Source organism: Cyprinus carpio, chromosome A17 (genome assembly GCF_018340385.1).
Source record: "Cyprinus carpio isolate SPL01 chromosome A17, ASM1834038v1, whole genome shotgun sequence".
NCBI classification, from domain to species: Eukaryota; Metazoa; Chordata; class Actinopteri; order Cypriniformes; family Cyprinidae; genus Cyprinus; species Cyprinus carpio.
The window spans coordinates 25,118,509-25,141,973 of NC_056588.1; the positions used below are offsets into that span (position 1 = coordinate 25,118,509).

A 23,465-nucleotide genomic window follows, 5' to 3' on the forward strand; every position below is an offset into this window, starting at 1 on the left:
ATCTGCTGAAAAGGTTCTCACCCTCAGGACATCCAAGATGCAGATGAGTTTGTTTCTTGCAGTGAATGGGTGCCGTCAGAATGAGAGTCCAAACAGCTGATAAAACATCACAATAATCCACAGCACTTCAATCCATCAGTTAATGTCTCGTGAAGATATTTTTAACCTCAAACAATTGCTTCTGATCAAAATTTGAGTCCATAATCCATAATAACGCTTCCTCCCCTTTAATGAAATCATCTATATGTTTGCTTGTCTAGATAAACATAATAAATATATAGATAATTATAGGTTATTATAATGCTATTTGAGGAACCTGGCAAGACTTTGCTGTTATTCGTTTGCTGATAAACCTCTAAACAGAAACAAAGAGCTTGTGTTTGTGTGAATGTTGTTGACTTTAAACACTGACAGCTCTCCAATGTCCAATTCTCACTGAAACCCGTTTTTCTGCCCCACACAAGACTGCAAACCTTGTTGAACACCCCGTATTTGATTTATAAATAAACACATGGAGTCTTTATTCTGAGGAAGGTTCTCTCTGATCGCCTCGTGCACTGTGTGTAATAGACAAACACACTCGGGTGACTCGTTAAGAGAATCAATGCAGTTTAATGTATTAACAGTAGAGCTAACTGAGATCCAGTGTATCATGAGTTAACAGGGAAACATTTGTGTTGATAAAGCTTTACTGATGGGCCTGCGGGATATACAAGACAAAAAAGTTGGGAAACGGGTCTAGAGTAATGGGTAAAAAAAAAAATACAATACATATACATGAGAACTCATTCTAAATGAATCTAATCAGACAACCAATTTAAGTTTCAGAAGGTGACCAGATGACTTGAACATCAGTATTAGTAGCATCGACACATTTCAGTAAACGTGACCTACAGTACAAGGACATATAAATCTTCAATCAACAGCGCTGCGTGTCAAGAAGTAGTGGCTGAAGGAACAGGAACATCAAAATACATGACACAACAGTCTTGAGCCGGTCACATCTGAACCTATTCTAGCCTAAATATCAGATTTCCCGTCAGCTGACCTCTACGTTTATTAGTGTTGTTATTCGTGGCACATATAAATGCTACAACTGTAGTGAAGTGAATCTTGCAAAAATCTGTCAAGAACATGTCCAGAACACATCCAAGCAACAAAACAAAACAAAAGAAATAACAAAGAAAAAATTGCTCAAAAAAAATAAATTCATCTATACAATAAAAACAAAAAATAACAAAACCCTCATCTACCCAGCAAGAAAGTCACATAAGACAAAAAATATCAAAAGCTTTGTTTGTTTATTAATTCATAAGATCAAAATTCTCATTTGCTTTGTTTGTTTATTAATTGCATTGGGAGATTAGTTTCATGAAAAGTAAGCATTTATTCCATATTCTCATTATAAAAAATCCGTCTGGAAGGATTAAAGAATATGCAATCATGAAAATTATGTAAAAAAAAAAAAAAAATGTTTGGGTGGTGAAATGTGACTTTGACATGGTCTGAGCAGGTTTAATAAGATTCTCTGTAATCAACACCAACCTGCTCACAAACTCTGGGACGGGTTTGGCTATAAACTCTGGCTTCAGCAAGTTTTATTATCTGTCCATCATGATTCATAATCATGTGTGCTGCATCAGTAACATAAATAAATAAGGTCAAACCACATCACAATGTAGTTGTGAGGGCATAACAAAGAACCCTCAAGTACCCTTCCGCATAAACATTTTTTTTTCTTTTTTTGAACAATATACAATTAGTTGTGCTTCTTATTGCATTAAACAGACATTGTTCCTTCAAGTCAAAACAAAAATTTCAAAAACAATCTCTCACGCACATATTTAAACAAGTGCCAGCCGTTATCAGGGGTTTATTGTCTATGAAAGCGTGTTTCCACCACAGAATAAAAATAAAAAAGGTAATTGTGACTTTATTGCAATTCTGAATTTACATCTCACAACTCGCAAAAAAAAAACAAATCGGAATCGTGAGATGTAAACTGTAAAGATGTAAAAGTTTATAACTTGCATTAGTGATATACTGTATACATTAAACTCACAATTGTGAGATAAAAACCCGGAATTACCTCATTTTTTATTCCATGGTGGAAACAATCCTCCATAATTATGTGCTGCTGACTAAATAAAGAACTCTATTTGACCCTTAGCTCTGCATGGTCCTAAACTGTGCATGTCTGCTGCATATTCTCAGGTGCATTCTTTGGACTTCTTACAGTATATCAAAAATATTAGGTTTTCTCAATAATGAGGTTGGGAGCTGCAGGTTTTGCATAGTCTCTGTCCGTCTGGGAAGGCTTAGGAAACTCAGAGGCATCAAGTGTTCTTTGAAGTGTCCTAGAGACCCAGAGCGGACAGGACGACAACAGTCTTGATTGTGGAAAGTGCTGTCTGTGCTACATGGGACTGGTGTTTTCTGTCTGGACTGTGCTCTGTTGCTTGTATATGAAGGTCAGGAGGAACAGGGCGACGTCATGGGACGTCCAGTAGGCCGTGTGTGAGGTCACAGCTGACCAATAGCGGCTCTCCACCAAACCCTCCCGAAGCTCGTAGTCGATGCGGTGCTCCATCTCAACTGTGTCACACACAACAGCCAATCACAATTAAATAAACAAAAATAAATAAAAACTAACATGAATTAAACAACTAAATATAAAACAAAATTTAATTAATATTTTGAATTAATTTTACAAAAAAAAATAACAAATCATTTATTTAATCAAAAATGCAGTAATATTGTGAAATATTATTGCAATTGTAAAACAGCTGTTTTCTGTGTGAATCTACATTAAACTGTAATTTATTTCTGTGATGCGCAGCTGTATTTTCAGCATCATTACTCCAGTCTTCAGTGTCACATGATCTTCTGAAATCATTCTAATATGATGACTTGCTGCTCAAGAAACATTTCTGATTATTATGAATGATGAAAACAGTTGTGCTGCACAATATTTCTGTGGAAACCGTGATGCGTTTTATTCTTCAGGATTCTTTGATGAACAGGAAGTTCAGAAGAACAGCATTTTTGTAAGATTATAAATGTCTATACTGTCAATCGGGATCAGCCTTAATGAATAAAACGAGTTCATTTCACAGCTTTAAGAGAACACAAGTGCTGGTTGTACACACCTGCTGCATCGAATAAAGAGGAGGAAGAGGATGGAGACATGGCTGAAAATGTAAAAGTGCTTTGGCTGTCCTCACTGTCACCCATCCCAGAATCCACGGCTGACGGCAGGCTGGGCGATCGAGAGAAATGAGAGAATAAAATCCCGCCGATGCCCTTCCCGATACTAGCGGCGCCTGCGCAAACACGAGGTTACAGATTAGCAGACAGCAATCTGACCATTAAAAGCTCTTTATGGGCTGGAGAAGTTCTTATGAGTTCTGAAAGTTACAGTATGTTTTTATAGTATAATATTGAGTCCGCTGTACCCAGAATGCTGGCCTTGCCCAGGCTGGTGATGGACTCTCCGTAGTGTGTCCTGGTCAGTACAGGTGAGCTGCAGGGGCTGGAGCCGTTCTCCGTGTCGGACGCTGCGCTCTTACTCGTGTTCAGATATGTGGGTCTGATCTCATCGTACGGGGTGGGGCTGATGGTGTTACACCTTCAAAACAATTCATTGAAATTCACATTCTGGCCACTGTATCCTTTAAAGCAATGATTCTCAACCAGGGAAGCATGCAAATGAATGTTTCTGATTAGTACTGTACAATAACATATCAAGACTCACCAGTGTATTTGCACAGGTGCGATATTGCTGTAGTGCTTTAAAACGAGAGGCTCCAGTCGATAGGCCTGTCAGACAATGAAATGCATATTACAAAAAATGCACTAGAAGGGGACAGACTGAGATGCGGTGACGTGGTCTTACCACGGGATCTGTCGGGTGGAAGATGTTGAAGAGGCGCCGGCAGATGGATTTGGGCATGATGTGGTCCTGGTCGCCGGTGTTTCCGGGCCGGATGCCTCTCAAAGCCAGAAACACAGCCAGAGGAGAACCCATGCAGAAGAAGTTCTCCACCTGCAGTTCAATTAGTCAGCTTTATTATATGGAGATACAGATGTGTTATTTGTATGAGAGAGTTGATCACAGCATTAAAAGGAATAGTTGACCCAAAAATGAAAATTTGCTGAAATCTCCTCAGCCTCAGGTCATATGAGAAGAAGATGAGTTTGTTTCTTCATCAGAGTTGGAGAAATGTAACATTGCATCAATGTCTCATCAATGGATGCTCTGCAGTGAATGGGTGCCGTCAGAATGAGAGTCCAAACAGCTGATAAAAACATCACAATAATCCACAAGTAATACACAGCACTCCAGTCCATCAGTTAACATCTGGAGAAGACAAAAGATGAAACAAATCCAGCATTAAGATGTTTTTAAATTCAAACCGTGGCTTATGGCTAAAATATGAGTTCATAATCCACAATAATGCTTCCTTCAGTGAAAAAACCCATCTCCCGTTGTCTCTCACTTCAAAATCCACACACATATTTGTTTTGAACTGTTTTTGCTTGTAAACGCTGCTTGATCTGTTCAGATTTCTCTCCTGATTCAGACCAGATTACCTTTTCACTGGAAGAAGTGTAATTGTGGATTATGAACTCGTATTTTAGCCCGGAGCAATGGTTTATATTTAAAAACATCTTAATGCTGGATGTGTTTCAGCTTTTGTCTTCTCCAGATGTTAACTGATGCACTGGAGTGCTGTGGATTACTTGTGGATTATTGTGATGTTTTTATCAGCTGTTTGGACTCTCATTCTGACGGCACCCATTCACTACAGAGCATCCATTGCTGAGACACTGATGCAGTGCTACATTTCTACAAACCTGATGAAGAAACAAACTCATCCTAATCTTGAATGGCCTAAGGGTGAACACATTTTCAGCTTTTTTGGGTGAACTATTCCTCTCATGTCACTACATCACCTTAAACTGTAATGTAGGGAAGGGTGCAGGTTTTGATGCCTTCAGGCCCTGAAGCTGATCTTGCAGATCTCGTAACCTGTCACAGATTCATTACAAGATACAAGATTTATGTTTTTTCTGAAGAATGAGTGGTGCTTGTTGAATGCTAAACTCGCTGTGCCAGTGCTCAGACATTACTACGCAGCTGCTTACCTCCGTCTGGCTAGTTGCACGTCCTCCAGCAGGTGGCGCTCGTCATTAGTGGTCCAGTGCAAATCTTCTCCCTCCAGCTGATCCTGGTGTTCTTGCAGACAGAAGCGCACAGGATCCCAGCCTGTCATGATATCAAAGGTGATCACGCAGCCCAGCGAGTGGGAGATGATGGACACTTTGCCGCCGCTGCTCTCAAACTGAGGGTTTCGTGAGCAGAAGAGAGAATAGAGGCGGTTCAGCTCCTGCGTCAAACCTTTAGTGATCTGGAAGGATGAACAACAGAGTATATTTAAACTAAATACTTCATTCGTCAGCTTTATAGGTAGATATATAGCACTGTTTGAAAGTCTGGAGTCAGTAAGATTAAAATCAATGCTTGCTTTAAGCATTAAATTGATTAAAAGTGATGGTAAAGGCTTTTATAATGTTACAAAAGATTTCAAAATCAAACAAATGTTATTCTTTTGTACATTTTAAACATCAAAGTATCCTGAAAAATAAAATGCATCACAGTCTCCACAAAAATATTGTGCAGCACAACTGTTTTCAACACTGATAATAATCAGAATTGTTTCTTGAGCAGCAAATCATCATATTAGAATGATTTCTGAAGATCATGTGACACTGAAGACTGGAGTAATGATGCTGAAAATACAGCTGCGCATCACAGAAATAAATTACAGTTTAATATATATTCACATAGAAAACAGTTTTTTTAAACTAAAATAATATTTTACTATATTGCTGATTTTACTGTATTTTTTATTAAATAAACACAGCCTTGGTGGGCATAAAAGATGTCTTTTAAAAAATGTTTTTTTTTTTTTTAAAGAATGTTAGTTTAATTCCCCCCAAAATAAACATGCTGTCATTAAAAATCAACTACAGGTCGTTCCAAACTAATGTGACTTTCGTTCTTCAGCAAAACACAAAAGGAGATGGTTTGCAACATGCTGACGCTGCTCTTTTCCGTACAATAAAAGTATACAGTAACCAGAGGCTGTCAAGCTCCAAAAAATACCATAAGTGCACCTTAAAAGTTTCATAGCTTTATGTGAGCAACTTAATAGTGCTTGACAACCTCTAGTTACTACTGTAAATGCCTTAATTGTGTGGAAAAGAACAGCATGAGCATAATTCTGAATTTCCATACAAGACTGGAACGACGTGAGGGTGAGGAAATACTGACACAAAGTTGATAATGAACATGGGTCACCTCGTCTCTGTAGAGAGGGCTGGTGTAGTACATGATGTCCATGGCGCTGCTGTTGAGTAAATCTCTCAGGCCTCTCACTTTATCCGGTGTGATTGACTCCACTGTGTCTGCATGCGAAGAGGACACCGCTCTCAAAATATGCATTCACAGTCTGATTAAACAGCTCGTGTATTTCTTCAATCATCGTTTCATCATTAATGTTAATGCCTGTGTGTGGTTTGGTTTGCACAGCTGATAGAGGGATGAAAGATGATGAATGAGTGCATGGCCTGTGTTATATTCTCCTGCCATGCTCTCCGCTAAAACAGCATGTGTGTGCTTGTGAACAAAAGGTAAAAGCATAGAGTGTGTGATAAGAGCAGCTGTTTGGAGAGTGAACTCTTACCGCCGTCTAAAGCCAGTTTAGAGCGCCACTCGACCGGCAGGAACTCCACATGTTCCTCTGTCTGCTCAGCAAAGTGCTTCTCCTCCATCTTCCTCACAGCTTCCCGCAGCCTGAACACACGACAGAAAATCACAACACCCTTCACAATGTGCACACTTTCAGTATTATTTAATAACTGATGTTACTGTTCACTAAAACAAAAATGATTCAAACCATTTTAGTTCATTAGAATTAGAGCTGAAGTAAAATAGAACAGAAATGTTAGATGAAAGACTTAAACTTAAAAACAAACACAAATTTGAAATTGCCTCGGAGATGAAGTGGAATGACGTACGTTATAAATCATATAAATTACTAAACTGCAATAAAAAATAAATTAAAGCTAGGCAGAAATATTAAAATGAAAACTAATTAAAAAAAATGTTTTTGTGCATTTCCTTCAATTTCCCTGCTATTTAGATGTTATGTTTTTTATGATTAATAAAAAGCAATAAAAAAGTAAAGATAAAAGCACATACAATTACTACAACAAAAATTAAAATTGAAAATATATATATAAAAAAACCCTAATATTATTTTCAAAATAACTAATTCATACAATAATAGTACATCATTCTAAAATAAAACTGAAATATGATTTTTCTGGTATAAAGATTATTTGAGGATGCTATTATCCTAATAGTTAAAGTTAATGTCACAGTTTCTTTTCAAAGTGAGATCAATAAAGATGCATTATTAGTCTATTGTGCCTGTGACTGTAAATTGGGATGCATACAATCTGGAGACCATAAATAATGATACTTTCTTTTCTGGTACTTGCTGATACAGATACCTCACTAGTTCATGAGACACACATGCCATTTGGTTTTGTTTATTTTTTTTTTATATACATATTTAATAGCCACTTTTCCTCTTTGATATTAGTCAGAGATGATCACTTGAATGTCTCTAACACAGATGTACCATTTTTATTGCTTAAAAAGAATTTTTTCTTTATTCTATAAAAACTGACATTTTATAATGCTTCATTTCTCTCTTTCCTGAAAGTTCAGTATATATATATTTATATATTAAACTTCAGGAAAAACAGAAATATAAATATTTATCCTTTAAAGCAACACTAAAAAAAAAATATTGTCCATACAGAAAGTAGAGGTTGTTTAAAAAATAAATAAATAAAAACAAACAAAGAAATAATGATTTTAGTCTGTTTGGGAATTTTAATAATTACTTGCTTATATTTTCTGTCACAAAATGATATGTTAAATGTAATGTAAATGTTATATGCTTCAGATTTTTAGTAAAATTGTATTCAGGAAAATCACTGAAGTTGGCACACCACAGCTCCAAAAGTAGAAAAATGTTTATTATGTTCTCTCCACAGGTGACACTTTGAGCCTAAAAGCCGTTCATCAGACAACGTTAGGCTCGAAGCGTCACCTGTGGAGAGAACATAATTAAATATTTTTCTACTTTTGGAGCTGTGGTATGCCAACTTTGATTTTGCTGTTTTAAATATTTTTGTGGTTGAGCACTTACATTGAGCTTTTGGCCGGCTAGATGTGCGCACTTTCATATTTGATTGGATTCTAATATTTTATTCACATTTTAAATAAGTCTTAATAGTAGCTAGAAATAACCGCCTGCGTCGGTGGGACAGCGGTGAGCAGAGCTGCCTTCCGAGCAGCTGACCCGGGTTCATTTCCCAGACAACGCATTTCCTTTGCAGAAGACTAAGACAGCTTCAGGCCCAGATGGTGTTTCACCTGTCTGTCTAAAGCTCTGCGCTGACCAACTGTACACCGATCCTCAACAGATCACCGGAGCTGTGTGAAGTTCCCTGCTGCTTCAAACGCTCCACAATCATCCCGTTCCCAAAACAACCAAAAATCACTGGACTTAATGACTACAGACCTGTCGTCAAGTCATGTGAAAGACTGGTCCTGGCCTACCTGAAGGACATCACTGGACCCTTGCTGGATCCTCTACAATTTGCGTCCTGCAACACCTCGACAGACCTGGGAATTACGCAAGGATCCTATTTGTGGATTTCGGTTCGGCCTTCAATACCATCATGCCTGACCTGTCATACAGGTTCCTGGGCACCGCAATCTCTCAGGACCTGAAGTGGGACATTCACATTTGGCGCTTTTCCACTGCATGGTACGGTTCAGTACGGTTCACTTTTGGGGGGTTTTCCACTGGGTACAGCACCTGGTACTTTTTTTAGTACCACCTCGGTTGAGGTTTCAAGTGAACCGTACCGTTTCCAAAACGTGACGTGCAAACTCTGCTGACCACGGATTGGCCGGAGAGAATCATCACTACCTGCGGCACTGAACTTGCAACACGAGACACAACAGAACCGCTAGATTTAAATCAGCACAGCCAGCAAAGGATCGAACGCAACTGTTTTGAACAAGTGCACCTTTTTTTTAACAACTAAAAAGTAGCTATTTTGAAAAAGGCCCAGCAGTGGCTGTACTTCCTTCGCCAGCTGAGGAAGTTCAACCTGACACAGGAGCTGCTGAAACAGTTCTACTCCGCCATCATCGAGTCTGTCCTGTGTTCATCTATAACTGTTTGGTTTGGTTCAGCTACCAAATCAGACATCAAGAGACTACAGCAGACAGTCAGGACTGCGGAGAGGAGTATTGGTGCCCCCTGCCCACCCTTCAAGAACTTTACATCTCCAGAGTGAGGAAAAGAGCTGGTTAAATCACTACGGACCCCTCACACCCAGCACACTCCCTCTGTGATCTTCTGACCTCTCGCCAGCGCTACAGAGCACTGCGCGCCAAAACGTCCAGACACAAGAACAGCTTTTCCCCAGACCTTATCCCACCTGAACAACACATAACACACCTCACGACTGTACATCTGTAAACAACTCATATGCACATTCACATTTCTGACATTTCCTTTTTCTCTATATTTTATTACTATATTGTTAATTATAACTTATTGTCTATTCTCTTTATTATTAGTGTTTTATTACCTTAAACTATATGTATGTCTGCGCTATGTTTGTACTTTCTGTACTGGAAGCTCCTGACACCAAGACGAATTCCCTGTGTGTGTGAACACACTTGGCAATAAAGCTCTTTCTGATTCTGATACAAACATCAGAACACGATGTGCTGAATAAAAACATGATTTTTCAACACCACAAGCACCCTTTCAGATCTTCTCCAGTAGATGAAAATGAAAATCAGTTTGAGAGCATCCCGAACATGAGACATGAGTGATTCATCTAAATACATTCTTAATTTGCATGAGCATCAGCACCAACACATTTGGAACATTTAAATATTGCCACTTTCTTTACTTCGCCTGTGTTTCTTACTTTTATGTTATATGTTTGGTCCATGGGATTCTGTATTTGGCACACGTAACACATTCTTTACTTGCATAATAATAATAATAATAAGCATTAGCACTAACAGCACTCCTGAGGACTCACATGCCAGTGTTTTTGATGATACGATCCTTGTCCATCTTCTGTCCAATGCCGTGGACCACAAACACAATGTGTGTGGTCTGAGGGGGTTTATCGTCCAGCGAGGCCTCTTCCACGAAGCCGCGGTGCAGTCTGGTGCCACTGCTGGAGGCTGAGCACAACCACAGCGGTTTCATTAATACAGTCCTAATACAGACCTCCGCAGCTGTGACCATATTCATAATATAACATGGGCTCTTGTACCTCTACTGCTTTTTATGAAAAGATTGCAACACTATAAAAATATTACAGACACAAAAACATCCTACCTTGGCTACATTTGCAGGTTCATCTTGTTAACATGAACTTACCGTTTTAAAACACTTGATTAAAAACACTTCTAAAGTTTTTTATTGATCTTAGTTGATGTTAATTTAAACATTTACTACTATATTGTTCAAATCAAATGTTGTACATTTACCAAACATTTACAAATACTGTAACAAAAGCTTTGCTCGTTGTTAGTTAATGCATCACTAATGTTAACTAATACTGTAGAGGATTAACGGAGTTATTCTAGTTAACTAAAACCATAAACATTGTTACTTGTGTTACTTGAAAAAAAAGGGTAAAAAAAATGTAAATATAAAACTTTTTTGGTCACACTTTAGTTTAGGGACCAATTCTCACTGTGAACTAACTGTTAACTATGACTTTGTCTCAATAAACTCCTACTTTGATGCTTATTAATAGTTAGTAAAGCAGTAGTTAAGTTTAGGGATGGGGTAGAGATTAATGGATCCAAAATATGATCATGCAGAATAAGACATTAATATGTGCTTCAGAAATACTAATAAACAGACAGTATACTAGTAATATGCATGTTAATAAGCAGCTAGTTAATAGTGAGATCTGGTCCCTAAACTAAAGTGTTACCACTACTATAAATATAACTAAAATAAAACTGAAGGATTCGTTCAGTTCCAGAATATGTCATCCAAGATGTTTATGTCTTTCTGTCTTCAGTTGCAAAGAAAGGTTATTGAGAAAAACATTCCAGGACTTTTCTCCATATAATGGACTTCAATGAGGACCAATGGGCTGAATGTCCAAATTGCCGTTTAAGTGCATCTTCAAAGGCCTCTGCACAATCCCAGCTGAAAACTAAGGGTCTTATCTAGCGAAACGATTGGTCGTTTTAATAAAAAAATGAAAAAATAAAAATGTATATACTTTTTAACCACAAATTGCACTCGCTGGACTTCATGCAGTGCGTAATCCAGCTGGAAAAGTCCTGGAATGTTTCCTTCAAAAAAAAAACTTAATTTCTCTGCGACTGAAGACAAAAAGACCTCCACTCACCTTTAGAGAAGCCCAGCTTCTGCGTGACAGTGCGTGCGATCTTAGACGTGGTGGCGTCACTATACAGATACACCTCATCCACGCTGTACCAGTCCACATGATTGCGGCTCAGCTGCAGACTGTGAAGGGCTGGACGGTGATATGTGGACAACATTTAGGAAAGCAGACAACACTCATTTCATTCACAGACATGGCTATGCATTAACACACATCACTTTTCACGTTACTATAGGAAGCCATGAAACTACAGGAAGCAGAAAGTGTCTTTTCAGTGCACAGTCGCGTCTGTTTTTTAATCAGTGAATGACAGTGATTAGGCAGTAAAGTATCCCATAAAGAGAGCACACTGAAAAGCCATCTGTTATTCTCTCTTACACAGAGATATGAACAGAGAAATGAATCTGACTAGAGGATCAAATCAGCAAATATTCACCTGATGTTAAGAGCAGCCCTGCGTCCCACACATGCACAGAATATCAATAGCAGTGTCCACTCCAAGTATATTATATATATACAGCACAGGTCAAAAGTTTAGAAACATTACTATTTTTAATGTTTTTGAAAGAAGTTTCTTCTGCTCATCAAGCCTGCATTTATTTGATCAAAAATACAGAAAAAAACAGTAATATTGTGATATATTATTACAATTTAAAATAATTGTTTTTAAATTTTATTATACTTTAAATTATCATTTATTTCTGTGATGCAAAGCTGAATTTTTAGGATCATTATCACATGATCCTTTAGAAATCATTCTAATATGATGATTCATTATCAAAGTTGGAAACAGTTCTGCTGCTTAATATTTTTTCAGAACATGTGATACTTTTTTTAGGATACTTTGATGAATAAAAAGAAAAAAAAAAAAAAAGAAAAAAAAGAAGCTATGTTTTTAAAATATAAATATTTTGTAATAACAATATACACTACTGGTCAGTAATTTGGGGTTTTTTTTTTCTTTTTTTTTTTAAATAAAATCAATACTTTTATTCAGCAAGGATGTGTTAAAATTGATAAAAAGTGATAGTAAAGAAAATATATTATTAGAATATATATTATTAGAATTTGTTTTTATTATTTTGAATAAATGCAGTTCTTTTTTATGAACCTTTTATTCATCAAATATATTAGACAGCAGAACTGTTTCCAACACTCATAATAAATCAGAATATTAGAATGATTTCTAAATGATCATGTGATAGACTGGATGTTACATATGACACTGAAAGCTGGAGTAATGATGCTGAAAATTCAGCTTTGCATCACAGGAATAAATTATTTTTTAAAGTATATTCAAATAGAAAAACTATTATTTTAAGTTGTAATAATATTTCACAATATTACTGTTTTTTCTGTATTTTTGATCAAATAAATGCAGGCTTGATGAGCAGAAGAAACTTTCAAAAACATTAAAAATAGTAATGTTTCCAAACTTTTGACCTGTACTGTATATATATACGTATATATATGTGTATGTATGTATGTATGAAGTTTCTATTGATTACAAAAAATCATCCTTCTATTTGTTTGATAGTTCACTTCGCTTATAAAAATAAATTATGGATGGTTTAAATGTACACTTGTATTTTTGTTAAAATGCTTATATTAATTATTTGGTATAAATTGCAATTAAATTACTTGGAGTCAAATTACAGAGAGGGGAAATAAATGACTTTAACAGCATTAAAAATTCCAGCATTCTTGTTTGACATTATTTTATTCTTAGGCAGAGACTGATAGGTTTGTTAGTAAAATCTGTTGACTTTAGCAATCATTGTTGCATTATATTCCACTGGTGGCCCTTTTTGCATTTTTCCCCAAATGTTTTCTTACCTGTAATTGAAGAAGTATTACAAGATATCTTAAAATCCATTGAAAATGTGGTTCTTAACAACCCTTTCTTTTGTCATTTTTTTATTATTTGTAAGGCCCTATGTGATTCAGTTCTGATAATGGGGATCTCACTGTGGCTTCATGTGTAAATAGTTTTCAGTGGTCAAAAACCAAATTTGGGTCACTTTCCCTACAGCTTTGCATTATGTTCCTGTAACTCATTGTGGAATTTTACCCATTGTCAATGGTCGAAAACCAAATGTTGGTCACTTTGCCTACAGCTGATACATATGCAAACTCTGAAAAAATAATATTTATGCAATTGTCCTCAGACATTCATCTTTAAAATGAAAAAAAAAAAAAAAAAAAAAAACAACAAACAAAAAAATATATATTAGCTGTATGCAAAGTGACCCACATTTGAATATGTTTACAACTGAACGATTTACTCACGGAGCCACAATGAGATCTCCACATCTCTGGATATTAAGATGTCTTTAATATTTTTTTGAGTTACAGACTTGAAAAGAATGCAGAAAGTGCTTTTTCCCATTTTTTAACTCACCATCGGCATATAATGCAACAAGGATTTCTATAGTCAACCGTTTTTTAAAATACACCAACCAATCTCTGTGTAAAAAGAAAAAAAGGATGTTGCCATCTTCCTAAAGTCACCCTAAATCTCATTTTGATTACTCCATCATTACTCGTGTCAGTAACACTTCATCTCACTATTAACTAGTTGTTTATTAGCTAGCATATTGGCATTTATTAGTAATTATTAAGCACATATTATTAATGATCATATTTTAGATCCCTTAATCTCTACCCCATACCTAAACTTAATAATAACTACCTTACTGACTATTAATAAGCAACAAATAAGTCGTAGTTAATAGTTAGTTAATAGTGAGAATCTGTCCCTAAACTGAAGTGTGATCCTCATGTAATTTAATATGTTGGCTTTCTTTCAAATTTTGGTTGAGTTAACACTGAATGACCCTCTTGTAGCTATACTTACAAAAATGTGTGTATTTTAACACTGCAATGCTTTTCTCCTTAGACTTCAATTGTAAGTTTAAGACCATAAACTTAGTGATTTACTGGTAATTTTGCACATTTCTAAATTCATCCGGTTTTAAGATGTGTGCACTATGATGGGTGAATAATTCAAAATAAGGCTTGTCTGTACTCAGAGCTGCTCTTTTTCACAGGTGTCTAAGGCAGCTCACCATAGAAAAGCAAACAAATGGACCGCAGGCCTAGAGCATCATGCCAAATCACAGAACTCAAACACTGACGGAAAGTCCCGTGCAGTGATGGATCTGGATAAGAACAGACTGATGACTGACAGGTTCTGTTCTCTTTAACTGCAGTGATTTCTACAGTCCAGTGTCAAGTCTTATCTGTGTAAGTGAGGACATTCAGAGGACAGCGGGGTGATAAAATCTGATAGACACAATTATCAATCCTCCAATCCCAGCTCTAAATAGGATCTTCAAGATTGTATTTCGTAATCTACAATAACAAGGTGACAAAAGATCAATTTTTGAACTTAACATCAAAATATTAACCATCCTAGCACCATCTTATTGATTGGAGAGAACAAGGCTGTTTTATAAATGCAAACAATGGGCAAAAGCAATGTGTATAATGAAAATCTAAAAATGGCCAAAGATTGATCTAATAATTGGTTTACTCACTGGGCGTTGCATGACACTAGTACAAGAGTATTTGAGTTTGAAAACTCACTGTTTCTCAGAGAAAACTCAGCACTACTCTATTGACCTACATACAAAACCTAAGCCCATTACGGTGCTAGGAGCCAAACTAAAGGTACTCAGGGGCCCCAATAAATGACAGGATATTCTTAAATGGCTATCGAGGGCCTCGTGAATCTGTAGAATGGATGATATTTGATAGATAAGCAACCTCAAAACAGAATATGTTGCATTACATGTTTATCATAAATGGAGTAGTGGAGTATTAGAGCAGGACCAACTTAATCTGGAGGGATTACGAGGCCGACTGAGGATAACAGGACTTGTGTCAGAAAACAGCCTGTCAGGATTTTTGAGTGGCAACAGGCACTTGGTTTTCTGGATGTATTTTGAAGGATATGCCTCACTCTAGCCATGGCTGTGAATTTAACAGAATATCTCAAAAACTATTTGTGGATAAAGCAGCATTTGTCAAGAGAACAAAATAGTCATTTTCAGAGAAACGTGCACAATACCATGGAAATGGAAGTTGCAGGCACAAAGGAAGCTACCGTGGCTCTTCTGTTCAATGTAATAAACGACTCGCAGCTTAGATCACGCAAACAAAACACTTTTACGAATCTCATGTCTGCACAAAAGTAGCAGCAGATCCCTCGTGTTTGGGAAGGACAGCGTATCAGGCAGTTGAGAGGTTACTGTAGCGTATCATTTTGGTGACACATTTTCAGTCACATGACTTTTGATTCACATCAAATTATTTATTTGCTTTAAAAAAAAAGAAGACGACGACATAGAGAGCACCCATGACTGACAGTTTATATCTTGCTCTAAAATGACGGCATGTTAGGATGCATGTCTGTAAATTAACATGTTGCTGGACGTCTGTAATGTTTATCATCAATTTATCCAGAAGTAGCAAATTACTGAATATAGGAAATTTTACACAAAATATATTTCTGTACGAATGTTAAAATTTAAAATATGAGCATATATATAGATTATTAGAAGAAACAGAATATACACCAGATATTAGAATATGAGCCAGTAATACCATAATGCATTAAATTTATGGCCGTATCCTGTTACACTAGCAACAGTCTACAAATTATCTTAGTAATTAATAGTGTCTAGTAAAAATAAGGCATATAACAAAGTTTCGATCATATTTTGATTAAAAGATGACTACGTTTGTGAACTATTGGCCTTGGCTTTTATCAGTTAGAAATAACATAAAATACTTACTTTAAGTTGTAAATAAAGCATTCTACAAGAAAATACTATTTCTGTCAGTGTTTTGGACTTGTTTTACCCCTGTTTTAGTTCCTGGTTTTCCATATTTGGTCATTTTCCTGTCCTTGTTTAGTTAATTGATTACTAAACGCTCACCTGTGTTTAATTATCCTGTTTATATTAGTTCCTGTCTGTTCCTTAGTTCTTCGTCCGGTCTACTATTTGGTGTTTAGTTCCCATGTTGGATTTCCCCCTGCGTTTTGTCAATAAAGACTATTCTAGAGTATCCCGTGTCTGCTCCGTACTTCCAGCAAGACACATAATTACAATTTCAGTCTTACATTCAATTCAAGGTGTCACTTGCTGTTTTTTGTAATTATTTGTGAAATTTACATGAACTTTCTACAGTAAGTGAAATTGGTTTCAATCAGTCAATCCTACACCAAATTTCAGTGCACAACTAGGCACAACTCAAAGAACAGGTCAGTGATTAAATAAACTTCAACATGAGACACAATGCATGTATCTGAAACACTGCTTTAGGCTTTTTGGATACATCAGATTCTTAATACAGTAGCTTAATGAGGAAAAAACAGCAGGAAAAAAGGTTAAGTGGAACATGAGGGCCAAAAAGAACAACACTTAAGACTTTTGTGAATCTGGGTATAAAGCTAATGCGAGGGCTCTAATGAGCAAAGGCGGAAAAACAGAATCTGCATCTACAAGGAGTATAAAAATGGAGGGTTGTAGTACCTTGGCATCGCTTTCGCTTGTGACTTTTAGCACTCGTCTGATATCCACTCCATTTGAATAGAAAGGCGAGGTAGAATGGGGGGAAATGGGAAAGAACTAACAAACCAAAAAACAGTATGGTCACGTTATTGGCATTGACACTTATCTATGTCTCTATATCACTGTAACACGAAGCTTTAGTTTTAATAAAAACCCACAGCATTATGAGACTGCATTGTACTTTATAACATTCTACTCAAAATACAAGTAATGCCATTAAAATGTGTTATCTCAGCAGCAGACTTAAGCAGAAAAGGCAATAACATCTACTAGACCTGTGTAAGTAACACATGAAAATAATGCTTCTCACATGCTCATAAGGGTCTTTTTTAAGGATTTCAATGTAAAGCATATGATAAGACCCAGGACACATTTCTTATTTCATGTGTTAACCAATAATGTTGCAATAGCAAAGACACAGTGAAAACACATAATTACTCTGCCATTTAAAATCACAATAAACTCATACATTAAATCCAAATAATATAATTGGTCTTTTATTAATCCAGTGTTTAAGGGAGCTGTGGTTTTGATGCTTTGATCATTCACTGACCATGTTTACAAGCACAAGAATATTGCTTTATTACATGAAATTTGATCATATTGTGATTATGTACGTATTGTGCATTGCCAAAACTAGATTAAGACAAAGCACTGTTAGTTCATTATGCATAAATAAGATTTAACAAGTAACTGCAGAGAACTGCTAAATATGCAGTGCAATAAATGGCTAGGAGAATATCTCCAATACTTCCATAAGAAAACAGCAGAAAAATTGCTGATATTGTACAGCTCCTGCACAAGGGAATTTACAGAGAGCAATCGCTCCTTTGTGAGGCTGTATTATTTATTCTCCTTCTCTCCCTTTATTTCTTACACATAAACCAATGCAGAACTTTTCTCTCCCTTTTCAATACACCAAAGCACTCATTCCCCGTTTTCAGCAGACCTTTAAAACTTTTTTATCCCATTTATTATATTAATTGGGGAAAAGTTTGCATTTGTAAAATAAATGTTTACACTACAATATCTGAAACACATGATTTGTAGCATATAATAACAAATGTTTTGCATAATTCTTTAAACACATCTCAGTTTAACATGCAAAGTCAATTATAAGTAAGCTACTGGCATATCTGACTTTAAGATTGTAAACACTTTCACTCTTTTGAACACTGAGCCACACTCAAATCTGTCATGTGTAATGAAAAGTATGATGCTCAGCATCAAACTGCTTTTTAAATGTTCTGAAAATAAAAGAAGCTACAGCCGAATGATTTAAGACTAAGACAAACGTAGGTCCCAGTACAGAACCCTGTGGGACTCCATCGTCAATTATTCAACAGAATTGCTTATTCAATAGAATCTGCTATCATGATAGGACAAAAACTAAGAAAGTGCAGATGACAAGATTTGGACTGAATGACTAGAGTAGATAAGACAAGATTTTCTGCACAAGAAAGTGTTATATTTGATCTAATGAACCTTTACTTGTGATTAAAAGTTAGAACCCAGTGGGAGATATTCATTCAGCATTCATGTAACTCAGTGTTTAAATACACACTGGGTGTAATTTTGTCTGACCTACATTCAGCACCTTAAGAGGACTCAAAGTTCCCTACAACAGAGTGAAAACGTAGTGTAGTTTAACAGCAAGGAGAAATTTACTTAGCTATAGACCCTGTTTTAACATCTCAAAGTGAGATGAATCACATTGGCTCATTGGCTCATTAACAGATTTTTGCTTTTTGTAAAAGCGTAATCTGAGGACATCCTCAGCATCAAAATCCTCTCTTCAGCTGTCATGACATGGCCTTCTGTCTCCAGCAGTCTATACAGTTTGTGCAAATTCTCCTTTATTTTAGACTTTAGTTTCATTGAAAATCTATAAAGACATGGTGGTGATCGGATTCCATTCCTCCCTGTTTTACTGTCTAAACTCCATTATCCTATAAAAAAAAAACCTAAAATAAAATTGCATATATATATATATATAAAATAAGACCCAAAATTTTTCAACTGTTGCTCTGAATTGCCATTATGAACATTCACTTATGGGTTGCATATTTAACTTAACTCTGTTTTTAGTTTCCATCACTGCTCTTATTCAATTTTCAAGTAAAATTACAAAAATGTTAATTCAAAACAACAACAAAAAATCAGTGTTTTCTGTGTACTGCCATCTAGTCAATGCTCAACCCAGAATTTTATGCATAATATCTTACATACATCACTATAGATGATGTCATAGACATCATTATAAAACATTCAAATAAACCGATTCAGGACTTTATGCCATCACAAGTGGCTTTTGAAACAATGGGCAGATTTTTTTAAAATGCATAATTAATATAAATTCATCAATTAGCTTATTTTTTTAAATAATACTTTATTTTACATGAAAGATTTTAGAGCTAAACAACTGCCACTGTACAATGTGACAAACGCACTATAGTTTTATGCTTTCTAGCCTTAATTTGTGTCAGTCTTGCCAGATTAAGTTATTGTTGTTTTAAAAATGTATTGAATAGCATTTCAGTCACGCAAGAAGTGCACGCTGACATACACAAAGCCATTTCTCAACAGGTATCAGCAAAGAGGGCAGGTGTGGCCTTGTCAGGAACAACACCTTTTCTGATGGACTCGTCATTTGTTTCCCAACACTTCTAAACTAACCTACAGTCTCACATACAGGAGCAATACTCTCTCTTTACAATGAACCTACAGTGTAGAACAACCAAATGATGTGCTAGTCTCTCACCATCTTTTCTGTCCACAGTCTTGGCCAGCGTGTCAGTCTCAAAAGCGTCCTGTATCTGTTGTCCTCGGAAACACGCCAGGTGTTCTTTCTCAATGAGGTCGCTCTCATCCTCCTCTACAGGCGTCCATGTGCCATCAATGAACCACTGGCCTCTCATGACAGGGATACGATCCTGTTCTACAAGACAGAGAACACAAAACAAAGTGCTAATCGAACAGTACAGAACACAGAATAAAAGTAGGAAAGACCTAAATCATTCAGCAATCAAGTGTAAGAAACATATGTATTAAACTTGAATAAATTGTACACACTGTAACAAAAAAACAAACAAAAAAAAATAGTTTTGAAGCTGTAAATAAAACAAAGATTATTGAAGTATGCTTTGCAAGAAAAAAACTCTTTCTACTTCTACATTTAAAGTTTAATTCACTTAATTACAATTGTTTTTTGTAATTATTTATGAGTAATTTTTTTCTAGTAATTTCTGAGTAAATCCAAATCCAGATTAGTTTCAGGTACCAGCTTTTACACACTGCTCAACTAATCAAAGAGACATCGTATTCACCGGAGATGCTATTACAGTTCATTATTATGTAAAAAACTAAACATTATGCACTGAATATCTCTTGTAAAAAATTGGGCAATTTCATTTCAGCCAGTTAATTTATTTCATTCAGTTAATATAGTGCATATAGTTACGTAATAACATGATATTTTAAAATAGATAAAATGTACATTTTTCTTTTTTTATTATTTGTTATAAAATAGAGTTGTTTAAATCTATATTTCAGATGTGGAGCAAATACAGGTATGATTTATTCTATTTATGTGGATAAAATGGTTTGCAATGTTGAAAATTCCCAATAAAATGTTGTTTAGAAAAAAAAGACAGAGGTTTTACTTTAAACCTGACGTGAACAAAACTGCAAGTGGCACAGACACCAAAGAGCGTTAATAATTCAGTGGACAGGGAAGGTACTTTTCTTGGAATGATGCGCATGTTACGTACAAGCTTGGAAGGATCTAAAGATTCTCAACAGCAACCCTTGTGTGTATAGGTAAGAAATGTTAGCCTGAATGCACTGTAAGTCGCTTTGGATAAAAGCGTCTGCTAAAATGCATAAATGTAAATGTAAAAGTATAGCTTCAAGAGAGCAACCATACAGCAGTGCTGTTTTATTTCATTATTTCATTACTATTTTTTGTAATAATTTACAATCATTTAAATGTGATATTTAATTAAAAAATAATTTATTATATATCATTTAACCATTTATTAATTTTTATTACATTTCTTATCATTTTATTTATGTTTCTTGTTCTTGTGTGCTTTTTATTGTTGTTCAGTCTTTGGATTGTTTGGTTTCAAGAGATATCAGTCTTATAAGAGAACGTCTCCATCCCAGTGTCTGTGATGTAACTGGACGATGTTGCTGGTGAGATGAAGTCCACGCGAAGTAGGGATAAAGCTCAAATGAAGTCTGAGCACTGAAACACACGTAACTGAGATTATCCAGTTTTTATCATCACTTCGTCACTTCTTTCAACCTCCCAGGCTTACAGAAGACTCAGTTGATGCAGTATCAGACAAAACACAGTTCTGTTAACCGATTTTGGGACGTTTGCATAATTTAACAAACTAAAACTGATCTTTCGTCAGTAAACCCAAGGAACGCAATAAGACTTAAGCACAAGATTACTGAACGCATCCTGTCAGATGACTCTAATTCAGTAAAGAAATAAAAGACTGTGGGGTGCTTTATTCAGTAATTTGTTGAATCAGGACTAAAAGTCAAGACTTGGGTTTTAAAAACTATTAATAATCAGTAATATTATTGATTCAACTGCTCTGATACTATCAGATGAGAACAAAAAATGAACTGAATTGTGCCTCTTCTTCTGCTTTACAGCTGAAATTGAATTTGCAAGCTGCTTTGAAAGAATCTGTATTGTATAAAGCACTACATGAATGAATGTGAGCCATACTTACGATTCCAGTACACTGGATAGCACTCTTTATTCCTCACATCCACTTCATAGAGTCCTCCTCGGACACACACTGCTTCTACAGCGGTGTCAGCGCTGGTCTCCAGCGGCGACTGACCTCCATCAAGACCATCAGGGATCTCCTCTCCGCCGCGGCTCCTTTCCTGGTTTAACCTGCGATACATGATCTCTATCCTGAGAGAGTCGTGTCCCATGAAGGGCTTCCATGTCTTTTTGTCCTCTCTGTAAAACCACCGGACCTCCTCGGGTCCCAGCTCGGTGATCAGCTCGAATCGGTGTCTGGCAGCGCTGGACCAGGGCGCTCTCCGGATGCCGAGCAGACGCTCCGTACCGTGGTAGACGTCTGCGGCAGGGTTTGTGCGGTCTTCTGTTCTGCTGGTTTGGAGGTAGCCGGTGACAGGAGATGTGCGCGGGTCCAGACGGACGTCCGAGGCAGGATCCTCATGGTTCCCGAGTCTCAGTGTCATTCTGTCCCGTGGTGACGGGTGTCTGTCCGTGTCTGCGTACATCCCTCTCCTGATGGACTCGTCGTAGAGGCTGATGAAGGCATCGTTCAGATCTCTATTACCAAAAGACAGCTTATTGCCAGGATTGTTAATAAACAGTGTCTTCTTAGTAAGACTGCTCATAACTCATTCCTCCCGGAACTGACCTCTGTGAGGTCATGCAACAAGGGCCATGACGTCATATCAAAACAAATCGGACCCGACCCTCAACCTGTCACTGTAATTTATCACCTCTGTTACACTGTTACACCAGCCTGGAGTCCTATACCTGCTGGTATGACGTCATAACGCAACAAGACGAGCGCAAACACAACTTACCACTTTTAAATGCACATTAAACGACTTTTTGGCATGTTATTCAGCTGTTGTTGAGCTAGGCAAAGACGAGTAAACCGGTTTCAATGGCTGCGTGATTCCTGCACTACTTGAGCGAACCTGCCGTCTGCCGTACCTTGAAAAAGAACCGGAGCGCGTCCGTTCACCGAATCACGCTCTTCCGCGCTGTTTATCCATAAACGAGTCCGTGTCACAAATAGAAACATAAGTCTGTGCGCTATTCCAGTCAGTCTGACGGCGGCTGGGAAACACACTGACCTGCTGGCACACTGACAAGTGCGGGATGTACGACCTTACATCACAGGAAACGTGGTGCGTAAACAGGCACGTGTGAGCGCAGCGCGCGCTTGTTACGCAACCAGGTGAGCTGTTTGGAGCGCGCACGTACTCGTGAACGCTCATGAGGCTAAACACGCTCTGGATTTGGATGGTTTGGAGTGAAATGTCTTTGGTGAAATGTCATTTATTCTAAAATAATACAAATATATTTCGTATTAAGATACAAAGAACTGTAGTTTAAAAAATAGATAGATAGATAGATAGATAGATAGATAGATAGATAGATAGATAGATAGATAGATAGATAGATAGATAGATAGATAGATAGATAGATAGTATCCCACATAATGGCATATTAATAATTAAAATAAATAAATAAAAATCAATATTAATAATTCAAATAATTCATTTATTTAGTGTAATTGTATTTAGAGCTTATAATATGTTATT

At 36.6% G+C, this 23,465-nt stretch overlaps 1 protein-coding gene across 3 annotated transcripts; it reads right to left on the reverse strand.

Annotated features, from left to right (window-relative positions):
• Positions 1–1,568: 1,568 nt before the first annotated feature.
• Positions 1,569–23,016, reverse strand: LOC109107056 (phospholipase DDHD1-like). Of its 3 annotated transcripts, XM_042774506.1 has the most exons (15): positions 22,852–23,001; positions 21,878–22,455; positions 19,888–20,064; positions 17,088–17,183; positions 11,551–11,679; positions 10,213–10,360; positions 6,750–6,859; positions 6,365–6,471; positions 5,149–5,411; positions 4,957–5,032; positions 3,896–4,045; positions 3,755–3,819; positions 3,456–3,628; positions 3,150–3,323; positions 1,569–2,595 (listed from the first exon to the last, which is right to left on the reverse strand). In XM_042774506.1, the coding sequence occupies exons 2-15, from the start codon at positions 22,401–22,403 to the stop codon at positions 2,417–2,419; spliced, it is 2,373 nt and encodes a 790-aa protein (XP_042630440.1). In that variant the 5' UTR covers positions 22,404–22,455; positions 22,852–23,001; the 3' UTR covers positions 1,569–2,416. The 3 variants fall into 3 exon arrangements, with proteins under 3 accessions (XP_042630440.1, XP_018975869.1, XP_018975870.1); XM_019120324.2 differs by having other exon boundaries at positions 21,878–23,016; XM_019120325.2 differs by lacking the exon at positions 17,088–17,183 and having other exon boundaries at positions 21,878–23,016.
• Between the last annotated feature and the right edge of the window lie 449 nt (positions 23,017–23,465).